Source organism: Ovis aries, chromosome 2 (genome assembly GCF_016772045.2).
Source record: "Ovis aries strain OAR_USU_Benz2616 breed Rambouillet chromosome 2, ARS-UI_Ramb_v3.0, whole genome shotgun sequence".
NCBI classification, from domain to species: Eukaryota; Metazoa; Chordata; class Mammalia; order Artiodactyla; family Bovidae; genus Ovis; species Ovis aries.
Genome location: NC_056055.1, coordinates 240,172,104 through 240,187,572, shown reverse-complemented (window position 1 = coordinate 240,187,572; position 15,469 = coordinate 240,172,104). Strand labels below are relative to the sequence as shown.

General features: G+C 44.7%; 1 protein-coding gene across 6 annotated transcripts in view; it reads left to right on the top strand.

Annotated features, from left to right (window-relative positions):
• The window catches only part of ARID1A (AT-rich interaction domain 1A), an 85,324-nt gene that overhangs the window by 16,500 nt on the left and 53,355 nt on the right, over positions 1-15,469 (top strand). For all 6 annotated transcript variants that reach the window (XM_027965463.3, XM_027965460.3, XM_042244479.2 and 3 more), the window contains exons 2-4: positions 8,710-8,922; positions 10,429-10,881; positions 12,083-12,199. In XM_027965463.3, coding sequence (XP_027821264.2) covers positions 8,710-8,922; positions 10,429-10,881; positions 12,083-12,199 — 783 coding nt within the window. The remainder of the gene's footprint in view (positions 1-8,709; positions 8,923-10,428; positions 10,882-12,082; positions 12,200-15,469) is intronic.

Sequence of the window (15,469 nt, the reverse complement as noted above, 5' to 3'; positions counted from 1 at the left end):
CTTATATATTCTAGTCTAGGGCATAGACATTAAACAAGATAAATAAGTAAACTTTAGCATATAGTATGCTTAGTGATACGTGCTCAGAAGCAAAGTTAATCAGGGGTCAGCTGTGAGAAGTGTGTTGGATTGAAATTGTGAATAGGTGCACCAGGGGAGGTCAGTTTGAAGTGATATTTTCCATGAGAGAGCTGTGCTAATACCTGGAAGGAGAAAGAATATTTCAAGTGGAGAGATCAGTGAGTACAAAGACTCTGAGGCTGGAGCATGTGCAGCTGGTTTAAAGGACAGTGTCTTGTGTTGTTTTGTTTTACTAACTTATTTCATTCAACCCTGAGGGTACTACTACTGTCACCTCTATTCAGTTGATGTAGAAGTTGGAGGCAGAGCTCTTAGGACTGACCATGTTTAGCCAGAGCATTTCCTCTCAACATGAATGCTGGTAGGAATTGCCAGGACCTACAGAATCCCACTTTTCTCTTTCACAGTCTCCTTTCTTTCCCTCTGAAAGTAGGTAAGTGTGTTTTACATACAGGTGTCTTATGTTCCTTCCCAGAGCTTATGTTCTACTCTAGGGTATAGACAGTGAACAAGATAAATATGTAAAGTTTATAGTAATGGTTAGTAATAGGTGCTTAGGTGGACAAGACAGTCAGGGATTGAGTATTAACAATTTGGGGAAATCTTAGCTTTGAGAGTGCTGCTTACTTGGGAATCTGAGTTCCATTCCTGGTTTTGCTCAATTGGCTGGGCACTGCCCTCTTCAAATCGTTGTTTGGCTAAGGAAAACTGAACGTGCATCTGAGTTCTCCAGTTGCTCTGTGCTGGAGATGGAGGAGATTTGGAGGGAGGCCATGGAGCCCAAATGCTTCCAGACTGGCCCTGAGACTCGCCTGAGGAGATTCCTGGCCCCCTCCCAGAGCTGCTGATTCAGAAGCTGGAGGGCAGCTGATGAGGTTAAGGTGCGACCTGGCTAGCACCTTCCCCTCTCGCCCCAGTTGGTCAGAGAGCTGGGATGGAAACCCAGTCGTTCTCTGTCTGGTGTACTCTTTTCGCCACGTTGTACTGCTCCCTCACTCTTCAGATTAAAAGATTGTAAAGAAGGGCATGTTTAATTTTATCAGATGGCATTTCATTCTTGTTTAGTTATTGTCTTGGGGCCTTGTGTGCCTACACGCTCAGTCGTGTCTGACTCTTTGTGACCCTATGGATTGTAGCCCACCAGGCTCTTCTCTCCGTGGGATTTTCCAGGCGAGGACACTGGAGTGGGTTGCTGTTTCCTCCTCCCGGGGATCTTCCCAACCCAACCCAGGGATCTAGACGCGTAACTCCTGTGTCTCTTGCATTGGAGGTGGATTCTTTACCACTGAGCCATCAGGGAAGTCTTATCTTGGGGCCTCACTGTTTTATGTGTTTTATTTGTATGTTTTAATAGTACCTTTCTCAAGAAGGTGTGTGTCTTTCTTAGAGGTTTTTGTAATTCACTGGAAATTGGGAGAATTTGGTTTGCTAAGTTTGGTCTTTCAAAAAAGTGATCATCATTTTTGGAAGACCACTTTCTCTGTGAAAGGTAGCTAATAAAAGTGCTCGGAATGAGAAGAACTTTATCATTTGTTGGGGAATTTATTACTTTGATGCTCTAGCTGCTTTATTTGAAGGCCCTTTCAGGAACCAGCGAAGAAATAAAGATATATCAGCCACCTGGTCGTGGTTTTTCTGTCATATGCCTGTTTTGGATGGACAGCTGTGAGGTGGTTATTACAGTTGGCTCTCATAATCTGAAGACTCAATGACTTTCCCCCTCTGGTCTCTGTTTTCTGCCTTTAGTGAGGGTGTTGCTTTTAACCCCCTGATCTTCTGGTTTGGAAGGATGGAGCACAGCAGCCTAAATACCTCTGAGCCTGGACAAGCGAAGCCTCCTGTCTTGTTCTCTGTCACTTTTGAGACAGTGTGGGTTGGAAGGTCCTGAGTCTGTTGTCTGGTTGCAGCCCCTCCTAGGGGTTCCTTGAGGTTGATGCTTCAGGCAATGTCTTTGAAATGAGCTCTTACTTAAGGCTGCAAAGAGTAATGTGCCCTGATCTTCAGGAATCACTTCAGTAAATAGAATGGGAGTAGGTAGAACTTTTCATTGACTTTGGATTTTTTATTTATATTCAGTGTGAACACGTACAGAACTTTGAAAGAATTTTTTTTTTTTGACTGTCTCTTTGGAGTAGTAGTTGTAAACTAGTGGTTGGTAATTCCTCTCACACCACAGGCGTTTGACCAGTTTGTTGAGAACCTGAATGAACTAGAACTAAACTGAAAGAATTTTCAGTCTCTTGTGAAGTAGAAAAATGGGGTGTGATTCTCAGGTTTTGAATGATAAGACATATAGGCTAAGTGGGTTGATTTCCTGGGTCAGGTATGGGTAGATTGGATGAGAGATTTTTATTATCAATTTAGATTCAGGAAATCATCAGTGAATGCCTCTGGTGAGACCAAATAGGAAGTAAAGAATCTCTTACTGCCCTGGGTCACATTATCGGTGGGGAAATGACTGCTTAACTGCAAGGCAAAACGAAAAGGAAGGAATCTCCTTATTGTTGGAGGCAGGATCTGGGCTAGAACTAAATAAGCAGGTTTCTGGGCAATTTCTCGGTGATTGGGGTTGGGCCCCTAGACCAGTCTTCAAAGCCTTGAAGCGTGCTGGAGGAGTGAGAGAAGACTGGATGAGGATACAGATGTCTGTGTGGCTGGGGAGGGGAGCACAAGGAGAATGATTTATGCTGGTCAGCACGTGTGTCTGGGGTGCAAAGGGTGGTTCTGTTTATGGAAGTCTACTCTGCCCTTCCTTAGATCTGAGTGGGGCCACGTGGAGCTTGAGGGGAAGCCGAGAGACCTTAACTTTTTCTACTTGTCCCTGCCTGGAATGCTGCTCAGTAGGGGAGGGTCCCACCCGGGAACTGGATCAACAGCTGCGGCCCTTCCCTATAATCACAGGAAGCTGAGGCCGGGTGCCTTTGTATGGGAGCTCCGCAGCCAGACAATAGTTTGTGCTGGCGGGGCCATGTGGCGCGTCACGTGACCTGGGGCTGTTTTCTGCCGGGGTCCTTACCCATCTGTTCTCTCGGCTCTTTCTGGGTTATCAGGCGCCAGTCCAAGTCCTCCCAGGCAGCCAGCTTCATGGCCAGAGATTACGAGCACTAACCTTCCTGGCAGGGGCGGTATGGCTTCGCGTTTATGCAGATTAGCCATGTGTTTCTCACTTCAAGGCGTTCCACAGGAAAAGCCTTTTCCTGTGTTTGGCTCTCAGTGGGCGGTTCCCAGCTTACTGTACTGGGACTCAGCAAGCAGCAGGCGTGCACGAGAGGGATCACAGTACACTGGCCCCCTCCCATTCCACCTCCAGTGCTACGTCACCACAACACAACCACTCGCGCTCTCTTACTGTTGGTGTCATTCATTCGGTGCCAAGATTGCTTTAAAAAATTCCCTTGGCCCCAGTTCAAACAGGAGTACAGCTGGGATGTGTTAGATTTTAGGCAGTCTGCCCTCAATTTGAGATGAGTTATAAATAGCAGTGCCGACTTCCTTAACTACCGCTCTCTGAGGTAAAATGCAGGTTAATTACTGTGGGAATCAATTAGGGGGTTCTTTCGGTTAAAGAGCCAGGGATGCTTTTTTTTATTGTTATTATTAAAAGTCATACAACAAATCTGGCCAGGAATAAATTTGAAAGCACAAGGAGTAAGAAATGATATTCTAGGTTTCTGCTGGCCCCAACTAGTTGGCATTTAGGGTGCCGGGTTGAGTGGCAGTCAAAAGACTTCTGCTTGCTGATGGGCGCATTTGTGGCAGCCCCCAGCCCATCCCTCTCTGATCACGTTGTTGCTGGTCCTTGGGTACTAAATCTAGCGCCTTTGGTTTTCTGCCTGGTCACTTCCTTTCTGCATCTTTGGACTGGGACTGAAACCTGGAGCTTTTCTCAGTGTAGCTTTTATTTCAAGAAAATTAAGAAGTTTCTCTTTGCTTTTGCCCCTGCCATGTGGTATGGTGTGTTTTGATGAGTTGTATATCGCTTGGTAGTTGGGTCCTTGGCCCTGCCCTCTCTACTCCCTTCTGAATCAGTCATGATCACAAGAGAATTTGGAAGTCAAGTGTGTTATATCTCAGCAACCCCTTAGGTTGTTAGGGCTTCCCTTGGTGCAATAAGAAGTTGTAAGGGATTCCGTTAGCCCTCTGATCTGGTGGGGCTTTTAATTCCATTTGCTTAGAGCAGGGGGACTCTATGCAAGTGGTGAGTCTGTAAGTTGTTTGTTCTGAATATATTCAAAGGGTCCAGCCTGCCAGGCATCCTTTTCCTTTTGATGCCCCTAAACAGCATCTTTTGATGCACTTCACTTGGCAGGCAGTTTGTAACACGTCCAGTGATCTGGAAAGAGATAAATGGTGAATGGAGATGGGGGTTTTCTTATGGCTCTTTTCCTCCGTTTTATTTTTATTTTTATGAATGCAGGAGAGTATATAGCAGGGGGGCCCGACTTCCCTGATCAAGGGGGCAGCATTTTCCTCTCAATTATGTGTCTTTGTGGCAGAGCCTTTGCTTTTGAAGTGTAATCACAGTAATCTACCCCCGTGGTTTCCCATTGAAAGGATTTCCTCTCCGTCTCTCCCAGAGTGGAACCTCTGGCTCTTTGGTATTTCCCATCCTCTGCCTCTTCCTGGGTGCCTGCAGACTGCTGATACTGGTTTTTCTGTCTTGCGTGTAGTAGGGATCTTTTTCTGGTCTGCAATTGCTACTTTCCAATAAAACTGATTAGTGAAAATTTAAGGCCCCCTTCTCTGTTAGGAAAGATTGGAAGATGACATTTCATCTATAACTGCAAGTCACAAATCTTTCACAATGGTTTTAAATGTCAGAAGTGTCAATTCAGTCCCTGCCCACCTCCCCTCCTAATATGAGCAGATGTTTAACTTTCACATGAGACCAGAGTAATCTGATTGAACTGAATACATTTTAGTTTGCTAAGCTGCATATTCTGTTGAAGGGAGGGGGTCAGAAATCTCATGTCCAGGAAAGGGAAATGTCTTCATTTCATTTTTTTTTTTAAGAGTAAGAATTTCTTTAACTTGCATTTATTTTTAGTCTGCAAGGAATTTCTTAATGAAAGAATCCTTGAACCCTTTATTAACTAGCCCCTACATTAGTAGCTGTCCTTAATTGGGAGTGCAGTCTCCCTGATGTGAGAGAGGAAAAGGTAAGTTGCCTTTAGCCTTTTTGTTTTTTAAGCGGCGTGTTTGTGGACGCCTGTGTAGTTTGATGGCCTCTCTGGTTATAGGGTGGCACCCACGATTCTCCTCAGAAATGTGCTCATTCTCTGACTGCTTGTTCTCCCCTCCCCTCTGCTTTTTCAGTGCCATCCCCATTTTCTGCCCTCAGAGTCGTAACCTGGTTTAGGGTTTAGCAGTGCCCCTGGTCCTTTGACTCGATGGTTTAATCTAGGCTTTCCACCCATGCTATCCTCTACCACTTCCTAAAGTAAGACAGCCTGGCACATTGAAGTTCCTGAACCCCTAGTTCTGCAGATGGGGTCTTGGGGGGGAACTTTGAAGATAAAATACCTGGTCTCTGACTTCCAAGAACTTAGCCTTGAGAGGTGCAGCCGGTGAACTGGACAGCTAAGTGCTGCAACCTGTGCTTCTGACTGATTTTACAGCAGAACCTTTAGAGATGTGAAAGAGCAGAGTATGCTAAAGAACTGGGAAGTGGCTTCATGTTGAACGGTTGAGTTTCTGCTGGTGGAAGCCATTGTGGGCAGGAGGGTGGGGCGGGGTACAGTTGCGTGGAGCTGAACAGTGGAAAGTTTGGCATGAGCCTGAAAAATGTGAAGAACCGGAGCACACTGTGGCGGACTTTAGAGCCAGGCAGAAGCACGATTTATCATTATTGATAATAGCTACTGTTCATTGGGCGTTTTAAGTACCAGGCACTGTGTGAAGTGTGTTATGTGCATTTTAGATAAAGAACTGATGTATTCAGGGTCAGACAGTGGTAGAGTTAGGATGTGAACTCGAGTCTGTCGATCTGCTGTGTTCTTTGCTCTTTCCATTTGATACTGTACATGACGTAGTCTGTAGGAAGACTGGAGCTGCTGTTGAGCAGGGAGAGGTGCAAATGGTTCGTGAGTGCTGTTCTAGAGCTGTGCAGTCCGATAGGATAGCCACCAGCTACATGTGGTTCTTTGAATTTAATTAAAAGTAAATACAAATAATTCAGTTCCTCAGTCACTCTAGGCATATTTGAAGGACTTAATAGTTATATAACACAGAAAATTTTATTGGGCATGTTTCTCTAAATCACTGATTCTCAGCTCGTAAGATACATTAGAACTGGCGGTCCAGTGATGAGGACTTGGTGCTTTCACTGATGTGGCCTGGGTCCAATCCCTGGTTAAGGAACTAAGACTAAAGTCACTCAAACTGTGCATCTCAGCGTGCATGTGCGGTCCAATGTGCACACACTGGAATCATCCAGGGACCTTAGGGGGCTTGAGAGGGAGGAAGGAGCCCAAGGCTTTCTGGACCCACTAAGTTGAAATCTCTAGGGAGAGGCCCAGGCATTTGTGAAGCTTCACAGAAAACTCCGATCTGTAGCCCTGGTTAATAGCTGCTGCTCTAGAAGCCCCATAGTAACCATGGTAGTGACTGCCCCTTGTGTGTTGAGGAGACCTAGACTGACAGAGATACCCAGAGTGGGCTGGTCTCTGTCAGCCAATGTAGTTTCTTCGCTTGGGGGCCACATGGAAAGCAGCTGCAGTCTAGGATAAATGAGAATCTCCTTGTCATCTGCAGCATGATGTGGCTATGTAAGCCCCAGAGCTCCTTGTAAGAGAGAACGGTGATATTTTGGCTCCATTGCCAGATGTATCTGGGGAAGTTCACATGATATTTATTACTCACTGGTGCAGTTGTTGAATTTGAACTTCCCAAAAGAATGCATGTAGCTCCAAAATTATGATCGAAAATGTTGTTGGAGCTTCTGATACCAAGGCTGGACTGGGCAAAATTGTTCAGTTATGGTTGTTGGAAAGAGCACTTTAATAATACTGATATGTAATAGTGATTTGGGACATGGTTTTACTATGATTCTCATAGTTTCTAAACTATGAGAAGGGTATTCTCATGATTCGTGTTACCTTTAAGGCTGAGATTTGAGAGAGCTTTGCTTCTGCTTTTTCTCTGTTGATATTTAGAGGAATAGTCTCTGTGGCTTTTTAATCTTAGCCATTTTCTTCAAGACAGCTCAACTTCCTCTAACATAAAACACTTAGATGTAGTATGCCACCAAAAAAAAAAAAGGGATATGTACAGAGAACCAATTACTTGAGTACCCCCCTCCCCTTATTTTGGAGGGCTTTTGTTTTTAAGGCTAAAGTAATATATTAATTAGAGAGTAATAGAACCAGAAGGGACCCTTGGTATAATCTCGGTCAGTGGTTCTCGGTCAGTGGTTCTTAAGTGTGGTAGTCCCTGGACCAGCAACATCAGCGTCACCTGAGCACTGTTATAAATGCATATCCTAGGCCCAGCCCTGAACCTCCAGAATCAGACTCAGGGAGTAGGTTCCAGCAGTGTGCATTTTCACCAGCCCTCCAGGTGATTCTGGAGTATTCTAAAGTTTGAGAGCCTCTGAATTCCTTAATTTGAAGTTACTGATATGCAGGTCCATGGCATTACTATCTGCTCCCCACCCCCAATTTAAGATTCAGCTTTCAAGTTTTATGTCAGGTCCAGGCCTGCCCTGCAGCCAGGGTGTACCTAGTTAAGTGCTTGGAGACACTCCCTCCTCACCTCACCTTCAGTAGATGTGGCTGGGTGTCTTGGGGAGGGGAAAATGTGCCAGGGCTCTGTTCTATGCAGCTCCAGTAAGATACAGTTAAGTCAGAAAATGAATGAGTTGATTGATCGTGTTGCACCGTAAAGAGCTGAAAGTTATGTTTGTAGCCAAATACCTATGAATTGAACTCTCATTATCGGTACCTCTGTATCTTGCTCTTTAAAGAGACATAAGTTCTACCCGCCTTGCCACTCTCAAGGAGGTGAACTTTTCAGTTGAGTTGTACAGGCTTTTAAGTAAACTCATGGTCACAATTCCTTCAACAACGGTAACTTAGCTATGTTACCCATTTGGAAGAAAGTATAAATTTAAGAGCTTGTGCCATAGTATAAATGGGCTACTGCTATGCAAGGAAATAAGATTTCACTATTTAAAGAATAAAAATACCTAGATGCTTATATATTTAAATTCCCAACCACAGTGTTGAAGCATCAGTTTTGGTATTACTGAACAGGATCATGGGAGAGTATAGCGACACCAAGCCCTCCCAACTAAAGGGCCTGTGGTCTTGCTTTCTGTATCACAGAGTCCATGTATTCATTGCTCCACACCTGATCTATTCCTTCGGTCTCAAGCAGTACCCGAGTTATAAAGTAGAATATAGTTTACAAGATGCTTTCATAAATGGGTGGTGTTTCTCTTTTACATATGACAGAATCCGGTTCTGAAGAAGGTTAAATGACTTGTCCAAGGGTTACTGGGTATATACCGTTACTTTTTCATAGTAACTGTTTTCCTCTATGGCACACAGACTTGTATGCCTAGGTTGTGTTCATATTGGCCAGAAGCCATCAAAGCTTCAGGTTAATGAAATACTCTTTATTTTGTAGCCATCCAGTCCAATGGATCAGATGGGCAAGATGAGACCTCAGCCATATGGCGGGACTAACCCATACTCGCAACAACAGGGACCTCCATCAGGACCGCAGCAAGGACATGGGTACCCAGGGCAGCCATATGGGTCCCAGACCCCACAGCGGTACCCGATGACCATGCAGGGCCGAGCGCAGAGTACCATGGGCGGCCTCTCTTATGCACAGCAGGTAGATGGTGACTCCAATGGCCTTAATCCTTGTTGCTGTCCAAGATCTGGTCTTGAGCTGTAGGATCAGAATGTGTCTTTGGCTTCTAAACCCCTTGAAAGGGACATAGGCCAGCTGACTCAATTTCAGTGTGCTACGTACAAGGCCGAGGTTGTGGCCATCATAGCGTGTATACTTGAAGGAAAACTACTCCCCGGCCACTGGCTATACATAGCTGTCTTCTTTGACCTGGCTGGCCTGCTTGTATCCACTGAGTGGTTATCTCTGAAGGAGGTAGAAAGAAAGAAAAAGGCAGTAGCTGAACACCAATCCACTGCTATCAAGAAAAACCACTCATACCATCTGTCCTGGGGAGAGAAGTGGAGTCGTGTCCAACTCTTTGCAACCCATGGACTGTAGCCCACCAGGCTCCTCTGTCCATGGAATTCTCCAGGCAAGAATACAGAGTGAGTTACCGTTTCCTCTCCAGGGGCTCTTCCTGACCCAGGGATCAAACCCAAGTCTCCTGCATTGCAGGCAGATTCTTTACCATCTGAGCCATCAGGGAAGCCCGAGGAGAGAAGAGGCCTTTTGTGTTTCTCAAGGCCTTCAACATATAGCTGTCTGGTTTACAGTAAATAGGTAAAAGGGACTGGGAGCAGCAGGAAAAGGGAAGATTGAACAGTAAAGGTGCTAACGGTGCTATTACAGACGTTAAGATTTTACTCATCTCCTTTTGTCTGACCATTTGCACCATCTTTTTATTGCCATTCATTTTTTGTTTGTTTTGATAGCATTTTCTATAATTTATATATGAGTGATACGCATATTGAAAATGGTGTGAGGAATAGAATATTAAACCTAACTTTACTTCTAAGACTGTGAAGCAAAGTATGCCCTTAAAGGTAATTGCCTTTCCCCTCCACCCCCACTGAGAAATGGAGGAGATTTGGGGTGAATTTTATTGGTCTTTTTTCTTTCCTCGTTGGCCAAATGTATCCCTTGTGCCTAGAATAGTGCCTGGTACAAGTAAGCAAGTAGGCTCTCAGATACTTTATGAATAAAGACAAAGTGAAAAAGAGAACCAGAGTAGTTTAGTCATTGGCATACCATCTAGACTACTAAACCCTAGGTTTTCAGTAGACTGAGCCAGTGACTTTTCACTGTGGCTAGGATACAGATTCCTAGCGCTTATAAAAACCGTCTAGGCCATGATAAAAAAGAGTAGTCTCATTGGTGAAGACAGCTGTTCTTGAACTCTTGTAAGTTGCCCAAATTTTTATTAAACAGTGTAAATTTTCCATGGATGAATGTCATCCATCTGTAAACAAACCAACCTAGTAACCCAGCTTGGCTGACCCTCCTGGCTCAGTTTAACAGGGTTGGTAGAAAAACCCTGGGCCTTCCAAGTGTGAGGCTTGGCTTGCCTGCTTTCAGTACCCATCTTCAGGGCATAGCTTCTGACAGAATACCTCACGTTTCTTCATTCAGAAGTGTCAGTGCTAAAAGTATCCTTTCCTTTTACAGATTCCTCCTTATGGACAGCAAGGCCCCAGCGGGTATGGTCAGCAGGGCCAGACTCCATATTACAACCAGCAAAGTCCTCACCCCCAGCAACAGCAGCCACCCTACTCCCAGCAGCCACCATCCCAGACCCCCCATGCCCAACCTTCGTATCAGCAGCAGCCTCAGTCTCAGCCACCGCAGCTCCAGTCCTCTCAGCCTCCGTACTCCCAGCAGCCGTCCCAGCCTCCCCATCAGCCGTCCCCGACTCCATACCCCTCCCAGCAGTCCAGCACCCAGCAGCACCCCCAGAGCCAGCCCCCCTACTCACAGCCGCAGGCACAGTCTCCTTACCAGCAGCAGCAACCTCAGCAGCCAGCATCCTCGACGCTTTCCCAGCAGGCTGCGTATCCTCAGCCCCAGTCTCAGCAGTCACAGCAAACTGCCTACTCCCAGCAGCGCTTCCCTCCACCGCAGGTAAGATGCGCCCTCCCTCCATGTGACCGCAGACTTTGGGGGTTGGTGTCACAAGAACTTTGCCACACGAATTGGTTCTCTAACTGAACTAGCTGCATAAAAACTTGTAGCTCCTTTTACTAATAGGGCAGTGGAAAGTTGCATAGACAGACAGGAAGAAAAGATAATGGACTAGTTTTTTTTTTTTTTTTAACTGAGCATTCAGAACTTGAGCATCCAAGTGAGTTTGGTCTTTTTTAAAACAGTCGCTTTGGGAGACTGTACTGTACTTCCATGCAATTGCCATTCTGTTCTGCTACTGCTCAAAATATTTTGGACCCCTTCATTTGAAATTGCTATCAGGGCTGATATAACATTCTTTAGAATATTCTTGGTGGTGAAAGTGAAAGTTGCTCAGTCGTGTCCAACTCTTTGCTGTCCCATGGACTGTAGCCTGCTAGGCTCCTCTGTCCATGGAATTCTCCAGGCAAGAAAACGGGAGTGGGTAGCCATTCCCTTCTCCAGGAGATCTTCCCAACCCAGGGATTGAACCTAGGTCTCCTGGCACATTGCAAGCAGATTCTTTACCAACTAAGCCACCAGGGAAGCCCGTTCTCAGTTGTAGCAAATACTTTTTTTTTTTTTTAGAATGGATTTTGGGAAATAGCTAAAATTCATTTGTAGCCACGTCTATGAACAAGTTAGGTGATAAAGCCTGAAAATAACAATTTGGGCTTTATTCTCTAAAGAATGAAAAGAGGAGAAATGACTGGATGATGACAAGTCCACTAGAGAGTGTGCGTTGGTGGCATTGTTGGAATCTCATCCCAGGCCAGTGCCTTTAAAGGAAGCAGTACTCACCTTAATGCAGAGGTTCTAGTATGAGTTTTTTGTTGGTGTTTTGAAATCAGTTGGTCTCTTTCCTTGATAGATACCATTTGTAGTTAGCTAGATTTGAGCCTTCGTTCCCAAAGAACAGTTTTCTGTTGGTGATGATAAATGGTCAGTAGTGCCATCAGAGAGTCTTATGTCCACTGTTGACATTCTTAAGAGCTGCAGTGTGTATTTTTCTGCCTTTGAATAGTATTGTGTGCGAGTGGTCAGTCTCTCAAACCCAGTTTCCCCCTGTGTGATAGAGTCCCATAGCCCTTTTCACCATGAAGCACGCTGGCCTGGTTTATCAATAACCAGGCTCTCACAGCTTTTGTTTCTCTTGTTTTAGGAGTTATCTCAAGATTCATTTGGGTCTCAGGCATCCTCAGCCCCCTCAATGACCTCCAGTAAGGGAGGGCAAGAAGATATGAACCTGAGTCTTCAGTCAAGACCTTCCAGCTTGCCTGTGAGTATTTCTGCCACTCTCTGAAAGCTGATGGGGGCAGAGAGAAAAGCAAAGGAAGACCAGTTTCTGATTGGATGTTTTGGTGGTATTGAGCTAAATGAATGATGAACTATTCCTTAAATTCAAGCTCAGAATTCTGAATAGGCATTTGTGGACCGACTTTATAGAATGTCTGTTTTGGTTGCCTGCCCAGGGAAGAATATATTTGTGATCTCTGTTCAGAGATCTAAACATTGTTTAAATGGGGTTTTTTTGTTGTTTGTTTTAGATCTTGGGCTCTTAGGCACAGATGCAGCTGAGGGACAGAGAAGATGGAAATGATAGAAGCACTGTCTGCTTTCCATCAAAGCTGAGAAAAAGCTCAGTGTTTTTTGCTTTTTTCTATATCTTACTTTTGAAAGCTAAATTTTTAGGTATTTGTCTTAACTTTTAGCTAGGAGGTAGAATCTGGAGTGTGTTCAGCACGGATTGTCACGTTTGAGCATGGAGGAGTAAAAGCAGGTTTTCTAGTTGTTTTATGTGAATAGGTGCTTTTGTCTAGTAGAGTTTTTGGTGCCAGATGCTTGATGCAGTGTTTATAGAGTGGATGGACAGTATCCTGAAAAAGACAGTATGGTCTGCTGATGAAGAGCTTGGGCTCTAGAGCCCTGGATCTGCATTTCGACTCTGCCACTAACTGTAGCCTTGAGCAAGTCACTTAGTCTGTCCATGCCTTAGCTTTTGCATCTGTAAAATGAAACTAAAAGTACCCGCTTCATAGAGAGGTTAATATTAAGTTAGTATAAAGAGAGTGTTGGTGCTTGTAGGCCCTCCGTAAACATCGGCTCTAATGACCATCATCTTCAAGGAACTATACTCGATACTCAAAGGCAGGTAACACCAACTATTTAATAGTAGGCTGGTCCTGGGAGCATTTACCCTTGGTCTTAGCTCTGTCACTACATGTCAGCAAGTCCCGCAGGCTGGGCACAGGAATAAAATGGACTGTCCTGAGAAGATTGTAGGGAGCAAACCTTTCCTTACAAATCTGGCTTCAGTTAGGAAATGGAAATTCAGGCGCAGGTAAGAATAAGATTCTTTTGAAATTTTTATTCTACTTGGATTTGAAGCTTGTCTCTTCCATTATTCTGACTTGTAAGAAAATGGTTTTCTGGATCTTTAAGGTAGGAGATGGGAACTCACTTTATCATCAAGGCCCTATGGCTTCCCCTGAAGATCTCTAAGACATAACCTTAGTAGGACAAGGTCTGTGGAGTCCCTCAGCACCTGTAATTCAGGCGTCCCAGGCCAGGATGAATCACCATTGTCAGCTAGGCCTTCTGAGACTGTTGACTATTTCAGCTGAGGGGTTGGGGGAGGAAATGTCTGAATAAGGCAATCACTCTTGTTCCCTTCTCATTAACGTCTGTTACAATCCTGTTCTGCATCCTGAGCTTCACTGGAATGTGCTTTTTAACCTGATTCAGTCAGAACTGTGCAACCACTCCCTCATCACCTATCATCTGTGGCTAAATCCGGGTGAGGTACTACTGTAGCAAGAACCCAAATCGGTAGATTTCTGCCCATGCTGTAAGCTGTGCCTCATCAGAAAGTTTCTGCTTGTTTCTGGTGACATTTTGGTTGAACTGCATTTGGTAGTTTTTAGTCCTGAGAAACCTAGCATACAAACACGTTGTCTGTTAAGGCTTGAGAGCCTTATGCAGTTGAATCCAAGAGCTTGATTTGACCTACTGAAGTGAAGACACCAGTAGCCTGTAGCCTCTTGGAGCAGGAGAGAGCTGTTCCTGGGTATCTCATCACAAAGAGCATTCCCAGGTTCAGGCTTCTGCCCTGGGTTCATCCAAACAGGTCATTTGTTCTGTAGTAGTAGAAGCTCCATGTGGGAGGCGAACTGGCCGGGTTATTGGCATCTTGTTTGTTGAATTGCTTTTTATCCCTCTGCTACTTAGACAAAGAAACAAAAGGTGGTTTATTCTTTGAAATTTATGCTGGTTTGATGCCAGATTTGCCTAGCCAGGCTGGGGAAATAGTCACATCTGAAGAAAGGAGAAGGCGGGATTCCCTGCAAGGAGCCCGCTCCTTTCTTAAGCAGCTATGTTAAGGGAGCCCTAGGTTCACCAGTGTATCCCTCCACTCAGCACGTGTTTGTGTTTGGCTCCAGAGCAGATGCTCTGCTGACTGGAGGGCAGCCCCTTCAGTTTTTCACATCCCACTTTCCACTCAGGCACCCTTCCAGCTTAGCCCTAAAGGCGTTATGATTGTGACCCTTGATTTAAAGACTCAGTATGGTTTCTGATCCTAATTATTACAAAAATTAGATTTTGAGGGAGTTTTGCTCAGCTATTAACGCCAAACCATTTAGTTATTGTTATCCTGATTATGTTATTTCTCTATTTAAAACCTCTCAATTATTTTTGATTAATTTAAGAATAAAATCCAAAATCCTTAATATTACCAAGGCTATCCCTGCCTCCTCACCTCTTTCTGATTTAGTAAGTCTGGAGTGAGACCTCAGAATTTGCATTTCCAGCACATTCTTGCTGCTGCTAGACCAAGAACATGGCACTCTGAGAACCTTTGTGTGTGTGCTTAGTCACTCGGTGGTGTCCGACTCTTTGTGACCCCCATGGACTGTAGCCCCTCAGGCTCCTCTGTCTGTGAGGATTCTCCAAACAAGAATACTGGAGTGGGTTTCCTTGCCCTCCTCCAAGGGATCTACCCAACCCAAGGATCGAACCCAGGTCTCCCGCATTACAGGTGGATTCTTTACTGTCTGAGCCACCAGGGAAGCCCCTGAGAACCTCTGCTTCATCCTTTTTTTTTTTTTGCTTTCTGCCTTCTCTCAGTTTCTGTAGGGCCCCATGCGTTTTCTGCTTCCAGCTCTTGCGCACAGTCTTCCCTTTGCCTAAGGTGCTTTTCCTTCTGACTTTCTCTGTTTATATTTCAGACTATATCTTCAGAATCATTTCTTCAGAAAACCCCTTAAGCTTCAAAATTCAGCTTAAATAATTTCTATGTTGCCTTCACTGACTAAAGGCAGTTTTTATTTTTACTTTTTTAAAAGCCTGCAATATTTAAGATATATGAAAAGGTATAAAGAATAATTAGGTGCCTGAGCGAAACCTTGCTGCCATAGGTAAAAGCACCTTATATAATCCATTGGGATCACTTCCCCATCCTTGTGCCCAGAAAGCATTATGCTGGATCTGAGGGGTTTTTGCTCCATGTTGCTAGAGCATTTTGCTAATACCTCTGGGTTGTTGGGTCTTT